Source organism: Lepidochelys kempii, chromosome 18 (assembly GCF_965140285.1).
Source record: "Lepidochelys kempii isolate rLepKem1 chromosome 18, rLepKem1.hap1, whole genome shotgun sequence".
Taxonomy (NCBI): Eukaryota; Metazoa; Chordata; order Testudines; family Cheloniidae; genus Lepidochelys; species Lepidochelys kempii.
This window is the reverse complement of record NC_136397.1, coordinates 24,295,930-24,315,956: the sequence shown is the minus strand read 5'-3', so window position 1 is coordinate 24,315,956 and position 20,027 is coordinate 24,295,930. Positions and strand designations below refer to the sequence as shown.

Genomic DNA, 20,027 nt, shown 5'->3' with positions numbered 1-20,027 from the left:
AATGGACATGTCCCTTAAAGCAAACTTGTTAAGCAAGCAGTTTCAATGATCAAGCAAGAGGTTCCTTCTGATTATTGATTAACCAGGTGTGGGTTTTTCCAGAGTTTGCAGCCTTGAGGCCCCAATAGACATTCCTGGGGCACATCCTGCTCTTCTACAATGCATGTATCAGCAACTTCAACACAATTCTTATCAGGAAGGACGCAGGGTCAAGCTGCCCTCTCTGTGGCACTCAAAACCTCCCCTCCCCTCCTGCCTTGGTTAAACTGAGACTGCTGAATGGCCAATTTACAGCCTGCTGACTTGGCTGCTTTTAGCAATGAGCCATAGTGGTTTCAGGCACTTTACTGGTTTGCCAAAGTCTCCCCGTATGCTATTGGTAATATAAACAACAACAGATCTCAAAATGCTTCACTCAAAGTGAGTGAAGTTATCACCACCGCTTCACAGATGGGGAAAGTCAAGTCTCAGATTCTTCATATAATTCACGAAAGATCACACAACAAATCCACTGCATCGGTCATAGAAACCAGGCCTCCTGAGTCCCAATTGTGTGCTCAAACCTCCAGACCACACTGCCTCCGGTTAGAGTCTTGGTGTCCTCCTTTGTTATCCTACAATACACTCATAATTTGATGATAGGGTTAAAACTCATAGTTTGGGAAAACGTGTTAGTATAATGCCAACAGTTTTTATCCCTATAACAAAAAACTGCAAAGGTTCATTACGCTGAGTGCCTAGATGAATATGTCACTGTTTCAATAATATAGGACATACTTAAAGTGCCCACATACAGTGCACATTCTTTAATGCTTTATTGCCCAGTCATTTCTATTTTACCCCAATGAAACATGAAAACTGTTACTGTGCAAAAAGTCTCAAGATTTTTTATGAGGCTTTAATATTCCCAATTTATATAAAACAAAAATTCTAAATGGTCTTTGTTACTTAGGACAGAATGGTAGAACCTGCTGTTTACACAGCAAGGCAAAAGCTCTGAGATAATGAGGAGCTGCTTATTTGTCAGGACTCTTTTTCCAAGGAAAGAGCTATTTTGCCTCATGCCCCAGAATGTGAAGGGATGTCTGATGCAAAGGTGACAGCAGAAACAAGAAATATTTCTGAGGACAGCCACAGACTGTGCACGAGAAAACATTTGACCTGGATTTACAAGCCTTGATTCTTTTTTGCCGACAGCATTCAGATGTGCAGCTCTTCCAGGAAGGCACCATGCTTTCTTTTATGTTTGGGAAACACGTAGCACAATGTGGGCATTAATAATAACAGATACATATTCAAGCATCACAAGAAAATCCAGAAAAAAGTTTAAAGGAAGATATATTGCAAAAAACAATTTTAGCGTCTCTGATTTTAAATACTGCTTAGAGATGGGCTGAGAGGTACAGATGATTAAAACATGCGCAACTGAATGAAGTTTTGTTTTAATATGGTTAGTAGATGATCAGATTATTAGAATCTCTCCTTCAGGATCTTTCCCTTGCTTCTTATAGGATACACGATGCTTGCTCAGAATAGCAGCATTTGTATGGTGCTACGGATGTGCAATATAGCCCTAGCATTTCACTTAAGCGTACTCCATTATGGTAGGTGCTGCAGTAAACCCTGTGGCCCTTTAAAACTCACCTGGTGAACAGCCAAAGAGCCGAGGTCCGTCGGAGATGGTTTTAGATACTATATTATCGAGTTCCTAGATTGGTGCTGAGCCTGTGTTTTCTCATTCACTTTTCAGAACCTCCTGTGGTGGCCCCAGTGTCCATCACACACGTTACATTATGTTCTCTAATCCACTAGCTGGCATGACAAAACGATACCATGTCAACGCTGGCACGTGCGATCCACACAAATTGTACCAAAATGGGAGCACGTGAACTGTACAGATTTCCTAAAAAATACTGTACAAATCTGCAGGGCCAACGGCAAAACTCCTTTGACTTCCTCCAGCCACAGATTTCTTTGGCAATGCACTCTGGAATTGTGCAACTCCCCTGCAGAAAACACCCTTGTGACCCAGAGCATGGGCCCCACTCCCTCCCAACACTGAGCATGACAAGTTCTTTCACACTGGACAGCTCACTGCATCCCATGGTTAGATACTGTCCGACAACTGCTCCTAAATCCATCCACTGTTGGGGCTTCTCCTATCTGCTGGGCAGGGCTAGGCACACTATGGCCAGCTAAGACATAATTCAATGAATTAGTCTGCCCTCCCCCCCTTTGTGAATTACCTATGAACAAATTTTGACATTTACAAATTGGCACATCATTTGAAATTATTCAGTGAACAGTTGATGGGAAGAGACATCTGCCTGCACGTTGCCTTCAAATATTGGTTATGACTAATTCACTGTGTGCGCTGTGTGACTGGTCAAGATTGCTATGTAAACACTTCCAGGAGGAATACCCATCCTTACAGGTACTCACGACACTGTCTCCTTCCACAAAGAAGTTTGCCAACAAAAACTCACTCCTACAAGTGTTAACAGAAAATGAATAAAATAATGAATATTCTCTGAGCAAATGTGCAGGTTTCATTTGAATGAATGTTTACAATTCATTTTATTTTTTGCAGTATTTTCTCCAGCTCTATTGCTGGATATTTTTGTCAAGTCAGCTGTATTCTGCCCTATGATGGGTCACTGACCTCTGTTTGTCAAGATTGTAGTTGTCATCTTATCCTCTAATTGAGGCAAAGGAGGAAGGTATTTTGAGGGACAAATAATAAAGAAAAGCAAATACAATGTCTTAAATGAAGCTAACGTGTATATTTTGAGGCCAACAGTTACAGGAAAGGCACCAATTTGAACTCTCTCTCTCTTTCTAGAAAGAGATAATATTTAACCAATAGCGAAGTTCACAAGATCTTTTAGGATGACCCTTTAGGACAGACTTCATGGGACAGGCTCTGTTGACCCTGAGAAATGGGGATCTTACCCACACTGTGATGCCACTTTCCCCATTTACAACATTGTAACATAAGCAAATTAAAGTAAATCAGGAAAATCTCATTTAACTGGATAAACTAATTTGTTGAAGTCAGGATGGAAAACAAACAACTCAGAGTATCCAACAAGCTCGGACTGTAGATTTGCCATGTGAGAGTGGGAGAAGGCAGGAGATACATCAGCATTAACAGGAAAGGATGGTGAGAGTTTCCAATAATCTTTGCAAACAGCAGCCAGCCATAGGAGCCCGGCAGCTAACAGCATTTTAAATCCCTGGGGTGCGAATGACCAGGAGACAGAAGGGAATTCTATAATTTGTTATTGAACTATGGCCAATGTTTAAAAATTGACTGTGGCCAAGAATCTAAATTTCCTGCTGCATTAGTCATAGTGAATATAAACAGACTTGTTTTCCATTGACAGAAAATCTGGTGTCATTTTGAAAATCATACACATACACAGCATAAACATACACAGCAGTTGTGTTCTTACACAACCCCTTTACTGTCAAACAAGCCAATGAATTCAGTTAGAGTAGCGAACTGTTGAAACCTTTTCATGAGCCTGAGGAGGACCTGACATCATTCATACCCAAGAAAAGAATTAAGCAATGCTGCTTCTTTATTTGACTAACTGCAAACAGCTGAATTGCTGTTTCTTTTATGAAACTAATAGGTACTGCCAAAAAAACCCAACAACAAAAAGATTTCTCCTACTCTGTGTGGCACCTGGTTTGAAACTTCAGTGCCTGTGAGCCTTGAGGAGTCCTCTAAAGGCAGTCAGTCTTGTCATGCAGTATCAGCTTTTTCAGCATTCGGATAGCTTTCCTTTCCAAGTCTAAATTAGGTGTAGTGCAACTTTCATAGGGGCACACAGAAAATGTCTCAAAGCAATCTAGGCTGAAATTGTATTTGTTTGCTGAGAATTTGCAAGAACTGCAGAATATCTGCTTTTTCCGGGGGCAGGCTCCCTCACTGGATACCATGAAGAAAGATGAACACTAGAGATATGTCAACTACCCTAAAGTAATTAAAGTAACAATGAAATGCTCATCTCCAATAGCCTCCAGATTTTTTTAAATTGCTTTTTCTGTTTAAAAAAATCAGTTATAGGTAGTTTGGTTCTGAGATTGTTTTTGGACCACTGGGCATGTTATGTGTTATCTGGATGTGGTGAAATGGGTCAGGGCAGCACAGCAGAGACAGCTCTCCTTTGTTTGCAGTACACCAGGGACCAAAGTGGCTGCTTTTGGTGTACTTTGCTTGTTTGTGCATCAGTGTAATCCACGGTGTGAAGAAAATGTACACAGTTTTTTGAAGTGTTTCTAGGTGTCATCTGTTCACAGCCAACGTGTGGGAAGTTAAAAGGACAAGAGATTGGCTTGATTTGGGACTTCAAATATTAGTAGCTGTTTCAGTTTAATATTCTGTTTTATTTTCTTGTAGAGGTTTAAGTTAGATACTTGGACACTGGAGGACATTCCCAACTAGTTCATAACTAATGATATGACAAATTAAAGGTCTAAAGGGCTTTGCAGTGGCATCTCTTTAAGGTGCTATTAAAGATTCATCCACAGCCAGCACAATTACTAAAGGGAATTAACACAATCAGCCTTAATGCTTTATCTGTTTCTTGTACAAATCATGAGCTTATTCTACTAGAATGGGAAAGTTTTAAAACAAAAAAACATGAAAAAATATTGTAAAATAATGCTTTGTCCTGGTTCATTCATTTGCATCCAACAAAAAAATGTGAGAGGTCATCGGAATGCATGGAGGCTGGAAGGTAAATATCTTTGGCAGAGAAACTACAATGTATGTTTTACAATTCCAAAAACCTATTTAAAAATGAAGGATGTAAATGCAGCATTATCAAGAAAGCTTAAAACATCTGAAAAACACGGGAATCCTTCAGAGAATAACGGAAGATTCCACACAGGAAGATTTATTTCCTGTCACTAATCAGCAGCTGTTGCGCGTGTTATAGGTGACCTGCAATCACAGCTCTCCAGCACCACTTTATAACAACAGTGATGTTTTCTGAAAATTAGGCTGGGGCAATTTCTCTTTGGCAACAGCAAACGTTGAAAACATTTACTAGTATGAATCTGCTGGCCTGGCCCTGGAAGAAAATATCCGGGAAGATAAAAGTGCCTTGTTTGTTGTGGCTGTTATTTCATTGAACATCACCCCTCTCTTTGTTAGGAGCTGGCTGTCACTTAGCCCTCCAGGTACACACTAAAGCTGCCTGTGTAAATTAACACCCATTTCTAACTTCTCGAAGATGTTACAGCGTCAGTCTAATACTCTGCAGCAGTTTGAAGTCAGGCTCCCAGCTCAAATGCAAATAGAGAAGAAAGCCCTGCCTTTCCACACAACATTACAGCAATTAGATCAACTTTCCTCTAGCGCAGAAAAGCAATTGTTTAACATTAAAAATCCTTGAAAATACATCTAACTAATAAATAGTATTTTGGGGGACTAAGGGGAAAGGAGGGTATTTCAGGACCATGTCCCATATGATAATGTGTTGATGGAATAAGCATTTTGGATTTTTCACATCAATATCCTTACCTTTTAATGAGCTCCTTCCCTGTGCTCAGCCCCGTATAACCCAGAGACTAAGATACAGCCCTTATCCAAAATGATTTTGACATCAAAATTAAACAGAAAATACAAAGCAGACACATTGGACCAGGTTTTCAAGTCGTTCAGCTTCCACAACTGGGGCAAGATGTTCAAAGGTGTTCTGCACTCAACATCACTGCCAGTGCTGAGCCCTTTTGAAAATCAGACCACTTACGCAGGTGCCCTTCAGTACAAGGATCGCCTCATTCCTGCGTTTGTACTTCACAAATGGGTCACTAGGCCTTTCGTCACGATCATAATATGAGTAGTTACTACAATAACAAGGTCTGTCAGTAGGAGCTGAGATGTTTTGAAAATCTGGGCCATTATAACTGAAGCACTAGCAACAGCCATAGTTATGATTAAGTAACTGTGTCCATCACAATCTCCTATTGTCAGCTGATTATACAGTTCTGAAATGTATATCTTTAGAGAAGAAATTTTCTAGACTTTGTTTCTGTCTAAGGGAGAATTATTTTGTAAGTTTGAACAAGCGTGGTTCAGCCATTTCTAGCAGCAGGAGAGTAAAAGAAAGTCAAGGCTTTTCCCATTATAAACAATTCAAGCAACTTTTACAAACAGCACCTGTGCTGGAATAGCTGGAAGTCAGAACATAAAATTTTGTATGGAGACATCCCTTTTTGTGAAGGAAAAATTTTACCTGCAAACCTGGCCAGAATTTGGTCCAGATAAGAGTCTTTGAAAATTGCACTTTGTAGTTTAAAATTACTTTTACCGTTCTTTGGAGAGAAGATTGGCTGCACTGCACATGTATGTTGGCTCTGTGCATGAGAAAGGTCTCCAAAAGACAACCTGGGTTGCTGTACATATAATAAACAGTATCTTAATAGAGATACAGGATATAAGCACATAACTGAAGATGGCAGTAAAATGCATATGCATAAGGGTGCCTTCAGCCTCCATGACCCATTCAAACCTAGGTCTTTATGCTGGGAATTCCAAGAAGAAAGGGCAAAAGACCGTTTGTAGCTGTGGGCGGCCGTGCCTGCGGACAGTCAGTGTAAACTAAGTGTCTTGCAGTTTGCCAGCGGATTACCCTGACAGGCTGCATGTGGCCTGCAGGCCGCAGGTTGCCCACCATTGTATTAAATACTATTAAAATGTGAAAGAAGAAAAAAATAAAATGCTTGAAGTGTGGTGCTGTATGCAGTCCTTGGGGGTATACATGGTATATAGTTAATGAGTGTGGAAGTGGAATGGGTGGGAAAAGATGTGAACATTATGTGTATGTATTTTATGAGAGAAATAATGTTTCTTGAAGAATGCACCATTGCTCATAAGTAACATATATGCCCTGCAATCAGACCATGGTGATGAGCATGCTTTCTATTGACCTGAGCCAACAGAAGAGTTGGTGAATGAGTAGCTACTGCCCTGGGACTGCCCAGACTTCTGTACCCTCTCTGGTGAAAGTGTAATTCAGTTTCTAAATTGTATGCAGCACACTAAAATATTTCTGACCAATGGTTAAGGCAGTGGTGCCTTCCACTGACAGCCAGATGTCTTGGCCAATAAACTGCAGTTCTTTCCCCTCCTAGACTCAGCAAGCCCATGGGTCAGAGGACTAGCTGGCCCATTAACCTGCTCAGCATTAAGCTATAAAATGCCAGAATAGAGCAGGTCCCAAAATATCCTCCCAGTAGCATCGCTGTCATCATCAGATCCCCACTTGGCATGCAGAATTCCAGCATGTTAGCTCCATCCACCATCAGCCTGGATGGCTCTGAGTAGCTATCATCCTTTGCAGAATGAAAGGGTGTTAGGGGAATTGAGTACCAACCCCACAAACAAAGAAAATTGTGTCTAGCATCAATTCCTTTCCTCTGAGAGACTTGCAAACAGATTAATCTTATCTTATTTTATTATATGTTATTGCCACAAATGCCTCTTTCAGTCGATTCTGCCTTTGGGGGCAGCAGTATGAAGCCCCAGCCTGCTTATGAACAGGAAGAAGCAATTTATATTACATAATGAAAGCAAGTTATTTATGTGAAAAGATTCTCCTGAGCAGATCTAGGAAAGAATTTTGTAGAACTTGGTCTTTTTAATGAGCGTAATTGTGAATGGAGGGAACTGTCAATTGGGACCAGTGTAACCTATTCAGATCCTGCCTCTGAGTCAGCCCACTCGCAGCCACGAGGTCCCTTACAAACAGAAGGTTTCTCAAGAAGCTGGAATGAGGCCTATGCTTCATTGATGCTCATGCCCTTATTGATCACTAGCCTGTTTCTGTCATTGTATTGACTAATAGCAACAAAAACTGTAATGAAAACATCACAGCCCTGGCAAAACCAGCACAAATATACACCTGTGAAAGGTGACAAAGAACTTAGAATGTGTGCCCACATTTTTATTATTGAGAAAAGCAAGTCTGAGTGGGTTCTAAATCTTGTTTGGTTTCCAATCCTTACTGGATTAGGGGGTGATCCTGGAGACATCTGCAGTGTGCTGAGGTGGTTTTATAATGCTGTTGCATTTTTTTTTATGAGCGATACAGATTAGACCTCTCTTCCAAAATAATGTCCTTTGTGGGTGTGAACCCAGAATTTGTGAGAACCTGGACTCAGAACTCCAGAGGTGAAAAGTTGCTGTACTAACTCCAGTTCCAGGAAATATTCCTGGGCTTTTCACTGAAACAGTTTGTTTAAAAACATTTTTAACCATGCTTTCAGCAGTCTTCACTGTTTTCAAGTTCTGAGGTTGAAGCCAAATCTGAAAACAACCCACAGCTGGGGCAAAGGCCTTGTTTAAAACTTCATTCAAAACTATCTGGGAATGTAAATAAATGACATCTCATCTCATGCATTGCTATTATCAGAGCTGTCTGTGATTCCTTCAGAAGATGAAGACTCAGGGTCTTTTCAGTCTAATCCATACAGATTGTCCTTTATTAAATTAGTACATGTACCCACTTAACCTGTTCCTCAAAATAGCTTCCATTATTTTGTGTATTGGAGATGTCAAGCTAGTGGGCCTGTAATTTTCTACTTTAGTCTTATTGCAGAATTTGTTTCTCTTGGGAAATTTGGGAAGTTTCACCGTCAGGAAGCAAGTCCTCCATATTCCAAGAAAGAGATCTTGGAGTCACCATGGACAGTTCTCTGAAAACTTCATCTCAGTGGGCAGATGTTAGGAACCATTAGGAAAAGGATAGAAAATCAACAGAAAATATCATAATGCTATTATATAAATCCATGATGTACCCACACCTTGTATACAGTGTGTGATAACCCCATCTCAAAAAGGATACAGCAGAACTGGGAAAAGTTCAGAGAAGGACAACAAAGATGACCAAGGTATGGAAGGGCTTCCATATGAGGAGAGACTAAAAATGTTATGGGGCTGTTCAGTTTAGAAGAGACAACAGAGGCAATATCATAGAGGTCTATAAAGTCATGAATTGTGTAGAAAAAGTGAATAGAAAAATGTTATTTTCTCTTTGTCACAATACAAAAACCAGCGGTCTCCTGATGAAATTAATAGACAGTAGGTTTAAAACAAGCAAGAGGAAGTACTTTTTCACTCAATGCACAATTAACCACAATTGCCGTGGGATGTTATGAAGGACAAAAGTATAACTGGATTCAAAAAAGAATTAGATACATTCATGGAGGATCAGTCCATCAAATGGCTATAAGCCAAGATAGTTGGGGGTGCAACCCCATTCTTGGAGTGACCCTAAACCTGTGACTGCTAGAAGCTGGGAGGGAAAGATGGGGTGGGTCACTCCAGCTGTCCTGCTCTGGACAGTTCCCCCATCCTCTGAACCTCTGGTACTGGCCACTGTCACAGACAGGATACTTGGCTAGATGGACCATTGGTCTGACCAGTATGGCAGTTCTTATATTCCTTTAGACCATATGTCTGTTGCCTACTGTTTTGTATTTGACTTATCTCTACCATCCTGTACCATATTTAAACCTGTGAACTAGAAATGAAAAGCTTTGTATCCTATTCGCAGTCCTGTTAAGCCATCAATTCCTCATCACCTATGTCCGTTTATTTCAAAGCATGCGATGAAGGTTAAAAAGATACTTAGCTTAAGTAAGTTTTCTTTCACTACGAGATTTACTATTTGCGTGCAGGCACATGGCTTAATGGAAAACAGCATCAGTCACTTCTGAAGAATAAGCAGAACTGGAGAAGAAACTTCCCAACAGAAATGAAAAATTGGGGAACTTTTGGCAGTATCCTTACAATCAAAGTTAACACAGATAGATAAGTTCCTTTGTTTAAACTTGAAGAGCAAGGGATAGTCATGTTTGCTATTTATCGAATTTCCCAGTTAAACCGACTGCTCCAGGGACAATGATTCTGTTTGTAGATTGAGAGAAGCCCAGCACCTACAGAGAAAGGATGATAGCTGCACAGTTATGAACTGTTGGTTTCTATCAGTATGGAAATGTAATAACTGTCAGAGGAGGATGCCAACATTGTCAGCAACCTCAAGACAGGCAACTAATTCCAGGTTTGAACACCTTATTCTGGGGCCTGATTTTCAGGGCTGCTGACTTGCAACGGAAGTCAGGTGTTTGGTCTCTCTGAAAATCAGGCCAGTTATTCAGGATTTAGATCCCTAACTTTTGGCCTCCAAATCTGAAAACATCTTTGCCTATTGGTTAAAATCCGAAACGATGAATGAGGTGTTAGGAGTGCTATGGAGTCATTTACATTGCAACCCCAATACGACTTCCTTGTCATAACTTTGAAATAGCGATAAGAAGGGCTCAACTCAAAGTTTCTCTTGGCATCATAACATCTCTCTCTTTCTGATCTTGCCTATCCCAGTATTCATCCTGGAGCTGAACAGAAGCGCTGTGTAGCTATTCGAATGAGGGTCATCCATTCTTGGCTAACTCCTTTCTTTTACAGAGTTGCACAACCTTGAGAGCATGATTGAAGGATGCCCATTTACAGTTGGAAGACGCTTTAATGAATCACAAACTCCTATTCCTTATACAATGAAGGCACAATGTGCCCTTGTTTATGAATAAAAGCATGCAACAGTCACAACAAAATGTACTGCATCACATTTTATAAATAGGATAATAAGAAATGTACTTCCAGTTCACTTGTTTCAATTCCAATCAATTATCAGATTGAAGAAGGATTGTCTAAAAGTCAGCACACACACCTATTAAATGGGAGAGAGAAACTCAGTACCCGGGGAAGCTGAAAGAGACCCGTGGTATTAGTATACAGCTAATTGGATATGAGTTTGCTAATGACAGGGCAGCAAAATGACAAAAGTGATTCTGGGTAGCATACACAATGGCTTCCTGGGTGACTGGGAAGGTGAGAGTCCCTTCTCTATGTGGTGGTGGTGGTAAGACTGCACCTAGAACAAACTCTCTGCAGTGCTCGGTAACTCAGCACTAGAAATATGCAGACAGAAGTATTAGAAATACAGAAAAAGATGGGAACAATGATCAAGGGGCTGGAGGAATGGACTTATGAGGAAAGGAGCAAAACATGAACTAGTATAGGTTGGCCAAACCGCGATTAAGGGGGACATAGACACTGTGCACAAGGGTCTGAAAGATGCAAACACAGAGAGGGAACAGGAATTGTTTAGGCTAGTAGAATGGGGCTGAATGGAAATTTGCTGACAGTGAGAACTGTGAGATTTACATAGTGTAAAATAGTCTTTCAAAGAAAAGGATAGATGCTTCATGGCTTCAGACATTTGAAACTGGATGGGAAAAACTACGGAATAGTGTATTGGACATGGAATAATCCTGCAGGGCTCCAGTGGGGCTTGAGAGAGATAAGGCCACGATCCAGTCAAACTCGCCATGCCCTAACTTCCTTAATTGGGAAGCTATGATTATTTCAAAAAGACAAACAATGTGCGGGGAGGAGCCCAGCCCCCTACGCATTGGATGTGACATTATGATGCTACAGCACCTTGCGTTAGCTAGTACCTTCCACCTGCAAAGGTCACAGATAAATCTTGGACTGGAGGAGTTTTGCACTTGGGATGCTGAATCATTTCCTACAAGGCACGGGATAAAGGATGTATTCAGGATCCTAATCTGTGCATTTCTCCTGGAAGACAAGGACTCCTCCCCATGATTTTTCAGTTGCTATGAAATAGAAATGGGAGGTGAGCTGGTAAGGCTCCAGATACCTTGAAGCACTGGAGTTGGGTTCACAGGACTGGTGTAGACAGACAGGGAAAATAAAAACCCTTTCGAGCAATGGGACAGAGAAGAGCTCTGGACTTGTCAGGCTTTGGGGAGAGCAAGCAATTTGATTTGGAAGGAGGGAAGGGTGAGTGCTAATGGGGAAGAGTCAATGACTGCATGGAGGAGGCTAATTATTCCAGCAACTGTCTGTGGTTCAGGGTATATGCAGAACCAGTAACAGCATGGCTGACAACTATGCACCTCTGAACACAGAGGAAACTCTGTAATATCTTCGCTCACGAGCACTACATGGGACTATGGGAGGTAAGCCTCTACACAGAGACATTAATAGAAAATGGTCTTTTTTACATTTGTTACATTCAAGCTACAGGTTTATTCTTGTACATTTATCTAGCTCACTCTTTATAGCAATTTCTTTCAGCAGATTTCCCTGTGTTTCTAAGAGTTAGGGGAAGGGGAAGAGACAGTGAATGGCAAACGGGAACAACAACAAAGGAGCAGATAAAGAAGAGGAGATGAAGAAGTTAAAGGGCTGAGAAGAAACCCAAGGTACTGAACCACCACACCAGACCCCCAGAGCATCCCTGGTGAGAGCCGTCAGGGACAGATCTGGCTGCTTCTCTTGCCACTATGCCCCTTCTTTGCTGGGAGGGAGCACCTAAGTAACCCAAGAAAAGAAGAGTGCCACAGAAGGAAGCGCAGCTGGGGGAAGTGAATGCCAACACTGGTGCTGTGCAGAGAGTTCTGACTGAATTTAGAATTTCAATCGGATTCTTGTGTCACATCATCCATCACGCAGACACCAGCAGAGAGAGGAAGTTAAATAATAAAACAAACAGCTGTCTGCTGCCTAAGGCACACTGGACTCTTACTAAGTTTAGTTTGCGATTTGTTCAGACCAGTGCACTGAACAGTGACCTTTAAATGGCTCCTTTAGCCGTACCTACAGAAGGCTTCTCCCCTTCCTTCCAAGTGCCAGCTGTATCCTACTGTATCCACCGGACATATATTTAAAGGGCACTGTGTGAGCGAGTATCTGTCCCTGAAAGGACATGAACAAACGGTCTGTGGATCTCAAAGCAGAAGTACTGTCCTTTCAGCTAAGCAACAGTAACACTGGCTTCTTTGACGTTCTTTCCAGCTACAGGAGGCAAAAACCTTGTGAGTTATAGGAAATGCTCCACTGTGTGTTATCTGTCATTGAGCTGATGCACCGTAACCACACTAGTGTTCAGTAGCTCTTCCCTGTAGCATGGGTCTAGCCGGGGCACACTAGGTTGCAGCCTGACACAGGTGGAATGCTGGCTTGGGCTGCAATGCTGTTTTCCATCAGATGCTGTTACCACACTCAATTGACTTATCATTCATAGTCAGCGAATTTAAAGGGGCAAAATAAAGTTCAAAGGTCTGAATGAAACCATTATAAAAGTACAGAGATTTTGTGCAAACTGTGGGAGGGAAAACTGGATGAGAGGGAAGAGAATCTGCTAAAAGGCTGCTTGAGATCTTCTTCCACGCCCTGATCAAATGAGCTGCTAAAAGGCATGTGTTTATACATCATAACAACAATAATGAAAAATTCTGCAGCTGGACTAATACCTTGTGAATACCAAATCCCAGTTCAATGCAGTTTGCAGTGATTCAGATTGGTTATGCCAAGCAATGACTATGCATCATGCCTCTCTAACTTTATTCTGACTTGCTGAAAGACACAACACACCACACAAAAAAGAAGAAGAAAATTAATTAGTGCCATCTCGCACTTCTGAACAACCCAACAATAACTAACCAGGATAAAAAGTCCAGCAATCCTTGACTATCACCAGCACTCATGTGCAAGCCTACCATAAATAACCAGCATGCACAGACCAACTGTTCTAAAAAACCCTCTAACAGCAAAGTAATATCTGCACATTGTAGGAATGTGATGAGAATTCAGTTTGAAACTTCCAAGGGGCTTTACTAAGCATACACCAGTAAGAAGAAATATTTGAAAACTGTACAGGAGTTCTAGGACAAAGGTTGAACCCCACTTTCCTTGACTATGTTTTGCCACATACTCTGCACTGAAAGATTTTCAAACAAAAATCTAATCATCAACATAGGGTTTCTTTCGCTCCTGTGACATCCCATATCCATGTTGCAGTCAGCGTTCTTTGCTCCTCACTGCCTGTGAATAACTTCATGTCCAAATCATCTCCTCATTTCAGGAAACACTAAGAAATCTCATTCTCATTAGCTGTCTCTCTGTGTAGGGGATGTTTAAACTGTTATCATTTTTATGTTGCTGAACAGTTATCGAGAGAAAAAAATCATCTCACAGCTCTCAATAGATACTTATTATTTTAAGACATCCACATCACTTTCAGAGAAAAAGCAGAGAAAGTTATAGATCACTTTCCAGAGGCAATGAAAGCCAGAGTCATACAAAATCTCTATAGAACAAACCACAGTAAAACAGAAATCTCATGTCACCTTACCTGAAGAAGCCAGTAGCACCTTCTGTGGAAAGTGGGGATGATGGACGAATGGACATAACAACCATATAGGCACTAGGGAGAAAAAGGAGATACAGCGTTACTGAAGGAAATCACTGTTCAGACAGTAACCTAAGGTTAGAAGAAAGGTAAGCCTGCTCCAGGGACTGGCCTGATATCTACAGTACATTATATGCTGTGTTGTGTTGGTATTTACTAAAATCAATGCCCTGAATAGCTCTTGCTGGTAAAACAGAATACCAGACCAAATTACACCCACACTTTAGAATAGTACTTCATAAACATTTACACAAGTTTAAAGCATTAATAATCTAGATTTTTACACCCCTAGCTGCTTTACACTTTGAGAACCTGTGGCACAGAATTCTCAGATTATTTCAAGTAGAAACAATCAACATGAGATGGCAATTAGGGAGGCAGTGTGGATAGAGCATTGGACTGGGATTCAGGAGACGTGGGCTCTATTTCTGGTTCTACCACTGGCCTGCTGGGTAACCTTGGGCAAGTCACTTCCCCTGTCTGTGTCTCAGTTTCCCCCTCTGTAAAATGGGGGTGATGCGAAAGCGACCTGCTGGTGCAAAGTGCTCTGCACTGACTGACTCACAGAAAAGTTATTCATGCCTCATCTTCATAAGAGCTGGATTCACCCAAAATATAGAGAATGACCGATTCTTAAAAGAATTCCAGTCAGTCCTGACAGTAAATGGGAATTTGAAACTAGGCCAGGGCAGGCATGGTATCATTCTGTTACAACTAACAGAGCAAAGTAAAAACCCTATGCAAACGTCACCAAGCTCTCCTCACTAATACCCAGCCACTGGGGCTCTGGGTCAGTTGTCATTTCCAGTTCTAAATTCCATTGCTCAGGAATCTATAAGCTGGCCAAAACATGCCATTTAAATTCACAATGGCCCCCAGAACCCATCTAAAGGCTTGCTTAGTTAAGCCTCGTGTCACAGGCCCCCAGGGTGAATCAGGAGGGAGCTAGAAGAAGGGTGTCCTTGGGAGACATCCTGGCCCCACTGAAGTCAATGGTAAAATCCTATTGACTTCAGTTGGGTCAGGATTTCAGCATTGGTGAGGTGAGGATCCTTGGTGCCAGAGCTCAATTCCTGCCTTCATTGGCTTTCCAATGTCCACATTTGTTAACCATCAGTTGCAAGACCTGCTTCTCCATGCAGGGTCTGGATAGGGCTGGCAGGTGGAGATTGGGGTGAAGAGAGGGTTTTGGTTATGTGTACTTGAGAGGGTTCCTTATGTTGAACATTGTTCCTGCACCCAAAGCACTAGGGAGGGTTGAGTGAAGCAATAAATAAATAAAATGTTACATGATCATTTCCTTTGGCTTCCACTACACAGAAATCCCTCAGAGATGCACGTACTTTACCGGATACGTTACTGAAACCAAATGACTTGATTTCCTAAATCAGCATCACAAAGCCGGAGCCACTGCCTTCAAAATCACTTATTAAGCTACATAGATTCTCCTAATAACCACTTAAGTGATAAGCTACTGTATTTACTCAAAGCTCAGTCATCTAGATAAGGTCAAAGCAAACAACACTGCACTGTATTACCATGACTCCAGGCACACAACAAAGAAGCTGGTTTGATGTGTATTTTTCCTTCTTCTGTTTCAAGATGATTTTTTTTTTTTTTAAAAAACACTCCTTCACAACACATCCCATGGAAAAAATTCAGTGGATTTGGCTTTAAAAAATTCACAATACATTATTTTGCACATAAAATGCCAAAATGACATTCTGTTAATGAAGCTGATTTGAACCCTACTTGTATGGGAACGGGAATCAATGAGGCTAAGGGATTTTGGCTGCAAGAAAGTCAGATTTCCAATATGCTAGAACTTTTAACATTGCTGTCAGTTGTGAGCTAAACCCAGTACAAACCAACTAACCAACCAAAGCCGAATTAATTTCAAAGATCCCTGTACAATTCCTGTCCAAAATGTATTTATTAAGAAAGCAATATTCTTTTCTGGCTTTTAATGGAGAGAGGGAGTATGATATTACACTTCCTCCTATTGAAGAAGATTCTTGTTCTGACATTTTCCCTTGAATAGTAGATTGCAACCACTGACCAACCTGCTTGTAGCTTTCATGAGCTATTTGCCCTTGAATGGTCACATGCCTCTCAGTAGTATCAGTATTTCTACAATTAAGGGGGGGGGGGGAGGAACCAATCCAATTTCTCCTGACCATGGATTTTTTTAAACTAATTTTTAATGTTTGCATTTTATTCTACAGATTGTGTTGACTAGAATAATACTTAGCCTTTATGTACCACTTTACTTCTTCCAAGTGCTGTATAAATGTTAACTAACGAACTCTCGTATCTGAGGGCTAATAGTCCTCATTATATATGGAACCGAGACCCATTGAGGTTAGCCCACTTTACAGTGGGAAACTCTTGTCAGCAATAGCCCACTCACACAGGTAATGAAAACAGTTTTACTGCTAGTATAAAAGGAGAAAAAATGGTTTCCACCACTACTCCCAGAAGTGAGACTGAAACTTGGCTGATCCTCATCATTTTCTGTAGAAGTGCTGGAAACAATTTTCTTCCTTCTCCACAGGCAATTCAGTGGTGTACAGTACTGGTTCTGAGGTAACGGTTGCCAACAATGGTCATTTTCTTAGACATTAAATGACTTGTCCAAGGTCACACAGTGAATTAGGGGCAGCGCCAGGAATGGAACCCAGGAATCCTGACTGCAAGGCAGGAGCTCTAAGCACTAGACAATATTTCCAATCTGCAAAACACCCTGTCTTATCAAAGCATCTACATCTGGGCAGGAGCACCATCAGGACTGTCAGCACAGCTCTAAAAATAGCATCTGCTGGTTACTTAATGGTGCTGAACCAGCTGAGGAGCACACCACATTGTTTTCGTAGGGAATACTAACCCTGGAGCTGTTCTTTTTATTTACTCAGAGATGGAGTAATCCAACAATGAGATATTTAGAGTCCAGTGAACATTTCCCATCAAATGAGAAGAAACTTTAAGATAGGAGAATAAAAACCTGTCAGCTTCCCTTTAATGCAATGACAGGGCAAAGAAGAGTTTCCTCTTTACAACAGATATTCCAAGTCACCCCTGTGGTGCTGTGTTTTGCAGGAGGATGGTGCTGAAATTGCATACAAAAGACAAGCAGGGTCTTATTTCAGTCTGAAATAAATATACCAACCAAAAGGGAGTAAATCAGCAGTATTAGAGAATATCAGATCCTCTTGAACTGAAAAATACTGTTGAAGGTTCCCTGCCCTGCCTCATAGCTCCAGCTTCCCTGATGCTTAGCCCATCTCACTAACACATGAAGAGAAAATGCAAGTTGTTCATTAAGACCATAAAGCTCATTCTGCCTAATGCCAATACATGGATCCCCTTAGTGAAAATGGGAAGGTTTTTATGAACCTCAAGAAGAGACCAAGTGCTTTACAGTGCTCTCTTTAATACATCTAACCCAAGGCCCTTTAACGGGACACACAAAATGAGAACTAGCATTTCTGTAGGATTAGCGTAACAGGCTAACCATGGCCTTGCTGCTGCAGTTGCAGAGTGCCTTCTGTGGAGTCATGGGAGTGGAGGGGTACTCAGCAACTTGCAGGATTGGGCCCAAAGTGTGCCCCACTCTCCAGTGAGTAGAAGAGTCCACAGCTCAGTCTGTTGATTCATTTGATATAAGGAGATAATGAGCTTGAATGGGATCTCTCTTCATTTGCAAATGAATCCTGGTTTATATCCTTGGTTGAGATGAAGAACTGAAACAGGATTAATTTAGAAGAATCCATACTGGCTCACTAAAATTTAAAAGAAACCATATTGACCCATAGAACTGTGCTCCTGCCATGCGGCCATAAAGTGAGAGCGCCATGGATCTGCCATGAAGCCATGAAATAATAGTCAGTGATTCTAACACCTCGGGTTGGGGGTACCTAAGTCATGGTAATATATTCTAGTTTCCTAATTATTTTCAGATCTTTTTATTAAAATGTAAATATGTATCTTTAACTACAATGGCAACATGAGACCTTCCAGCATATAGCTTTGTTCTATATGAATCCTAGACCTAGATTCTCAACAATTAATGAACAATAGGATTTCTGCCCTGTGCAATGTCATGTTAGAGAAAACAAAGCACTCAAATCCTGAGAAGGAACTGACGTGAGTGCATGCCAGGTGGCAGAAGAAGAGATGTAGTGTTCAGTGACAGATGATCTATACAACAGAATTAGCACTGGCTTCTGCCTTCCAGCTACAGTTCAGATGTCAAGGTATGAATAATAGCTACATACATATGTATAGATTGGCTATGTTTAAAGGGAGGAATTTTGCACCAAGATTACAAAGAATGACTGAGGAGAGAGCACAAATGCTGCAGACGTCTGGATTTTGGTTACTACACTTCGGGTTCTTTTACCCGTTTTGGCAAACAAACTTGGCTCCCTTTAGTGCCAAAACATTTTAAATATTAAAACTATTAGAAACTGTATGTTATAAATATTTTAAAATGTGCAGTCTCATGTAACTATTACCAACACTTGGATGACATAAACTGAAGGACTAAGATAAAGCAAATTCACCTGCTGAACGTTTGCATTATCTCTATAATGGTGAAATAAATATCAAAACGGAATAAGTTATAGGCTTCTTTACAGGGTTTATTTTTAATTCCTTTTCTAATGGTTGCCTCCTCTTCCTCTTTCAGGCTCCTTCACCCCTGAAGTTCTAGTGATGGTAGACAGTTCTACCCAGTGGCTCCCGCACCCCAGCACCTGCCATATTCTCATGATTTTGAGCTGAATTTGGTTTGCAATTTGGACCACCCCAGTCTGCCTTGGTGACCGATTCCCACAATCGTGAATGCGCAATGGAAGCCTGTGCCCCAGAGTCTACCAGAATTATACATGTATATCTACTGATCTTGCCCATGATGTAGTGTTTGGGCCCAAACTTACTGGCCAGTAGAGACTCTCATTTTGGGCTTACTGATCTGCAGACAGGGGCCTGGCCTTGGCCTTGCCCCCCCGCCGCCGCCTCCAGGAGCTACCCTGCTGTGGGCATTTCTACCAGAAGTTGTCTGTCAGTCACAGTTAGTTGCTTCCTATGTCCCTGTCTTCTCCACCAGTTTTTTCAGGGTTCCCTTTCTGCTTTCAGCTGGTTAAGAACACATTGCATCACTCTCACGCCCTCCGTCCGTTCTCAGAAGTCTGATTCCCATGTTTTCTTGTAACAGCAGTAACTTCCAGTTCAGTGCCGGGCACCTGGGTCCCCGTCTTCTGCTGCTTTTATGGCTCATTCTAGCTCTGCAGCAACCCTAATAGCCTCTTCCAGTTCTTCAGGTTTCTCCTTCTAAAGTGCCACCCAAATCTGTCTCCCAACCATATGGGCCAGTAAATCCTGCATTTAGTCTTCACAGTCTGGGAAGTGGCGAGGTATCGGCAAACAGCCAAAATTGCTGAGAGAGTCTCCTTTTTATTGTGTCCAGCCATTGAAGGCTGCTCAGTTCCACTCTGCATCTGTGGTTTGATCCATAGAGTGTTGCAGGGCAACCTTGACAGAGGTGTATTTGCCTTGGGAATCATGTGTCCATCCTTCAAAAATCTCCTGGGCTTTGCCTTGCAGCAGCAGGCCAAAAATCTAGCTTGGTGGCCTCATTCCAGACATCTAATCGGGCAGCTCATTCAAAATGGCTGATCCAGCTGGCACAGCCTTGGCCACCCCCTCTCTATGCTTCAGGCATGAAGATGG

General features: G+C 41.5%; 1 protein-coding gene across 17 annotated transcripts in view; it reads right to left on the bottom strand.

Annotated features, from left to right (window-relative positions):
- The window catches only part of CAMTA1 (calmodulin binding transcription activator 1), a 950,491-nt gene that overhangs the window by 380,975 nt on the left and 549,489 nt on the right, over positions 1-20,027 (bottom strand). For all 17 annotated transcript variants that reach the window (XM_073316814.2, XM_073316813.2, XM_073316817.2 and 14 more), the window contains exon 5: positions 14,241-14,312. In XM_073316814.2, the coding sequence (XP_073172915.2) occupies positions 14,241-14,312 (72 nt within the window). The remainder of the gene's footprint in view (positions 1-14,240; positions 14,313-20,027) is intronic.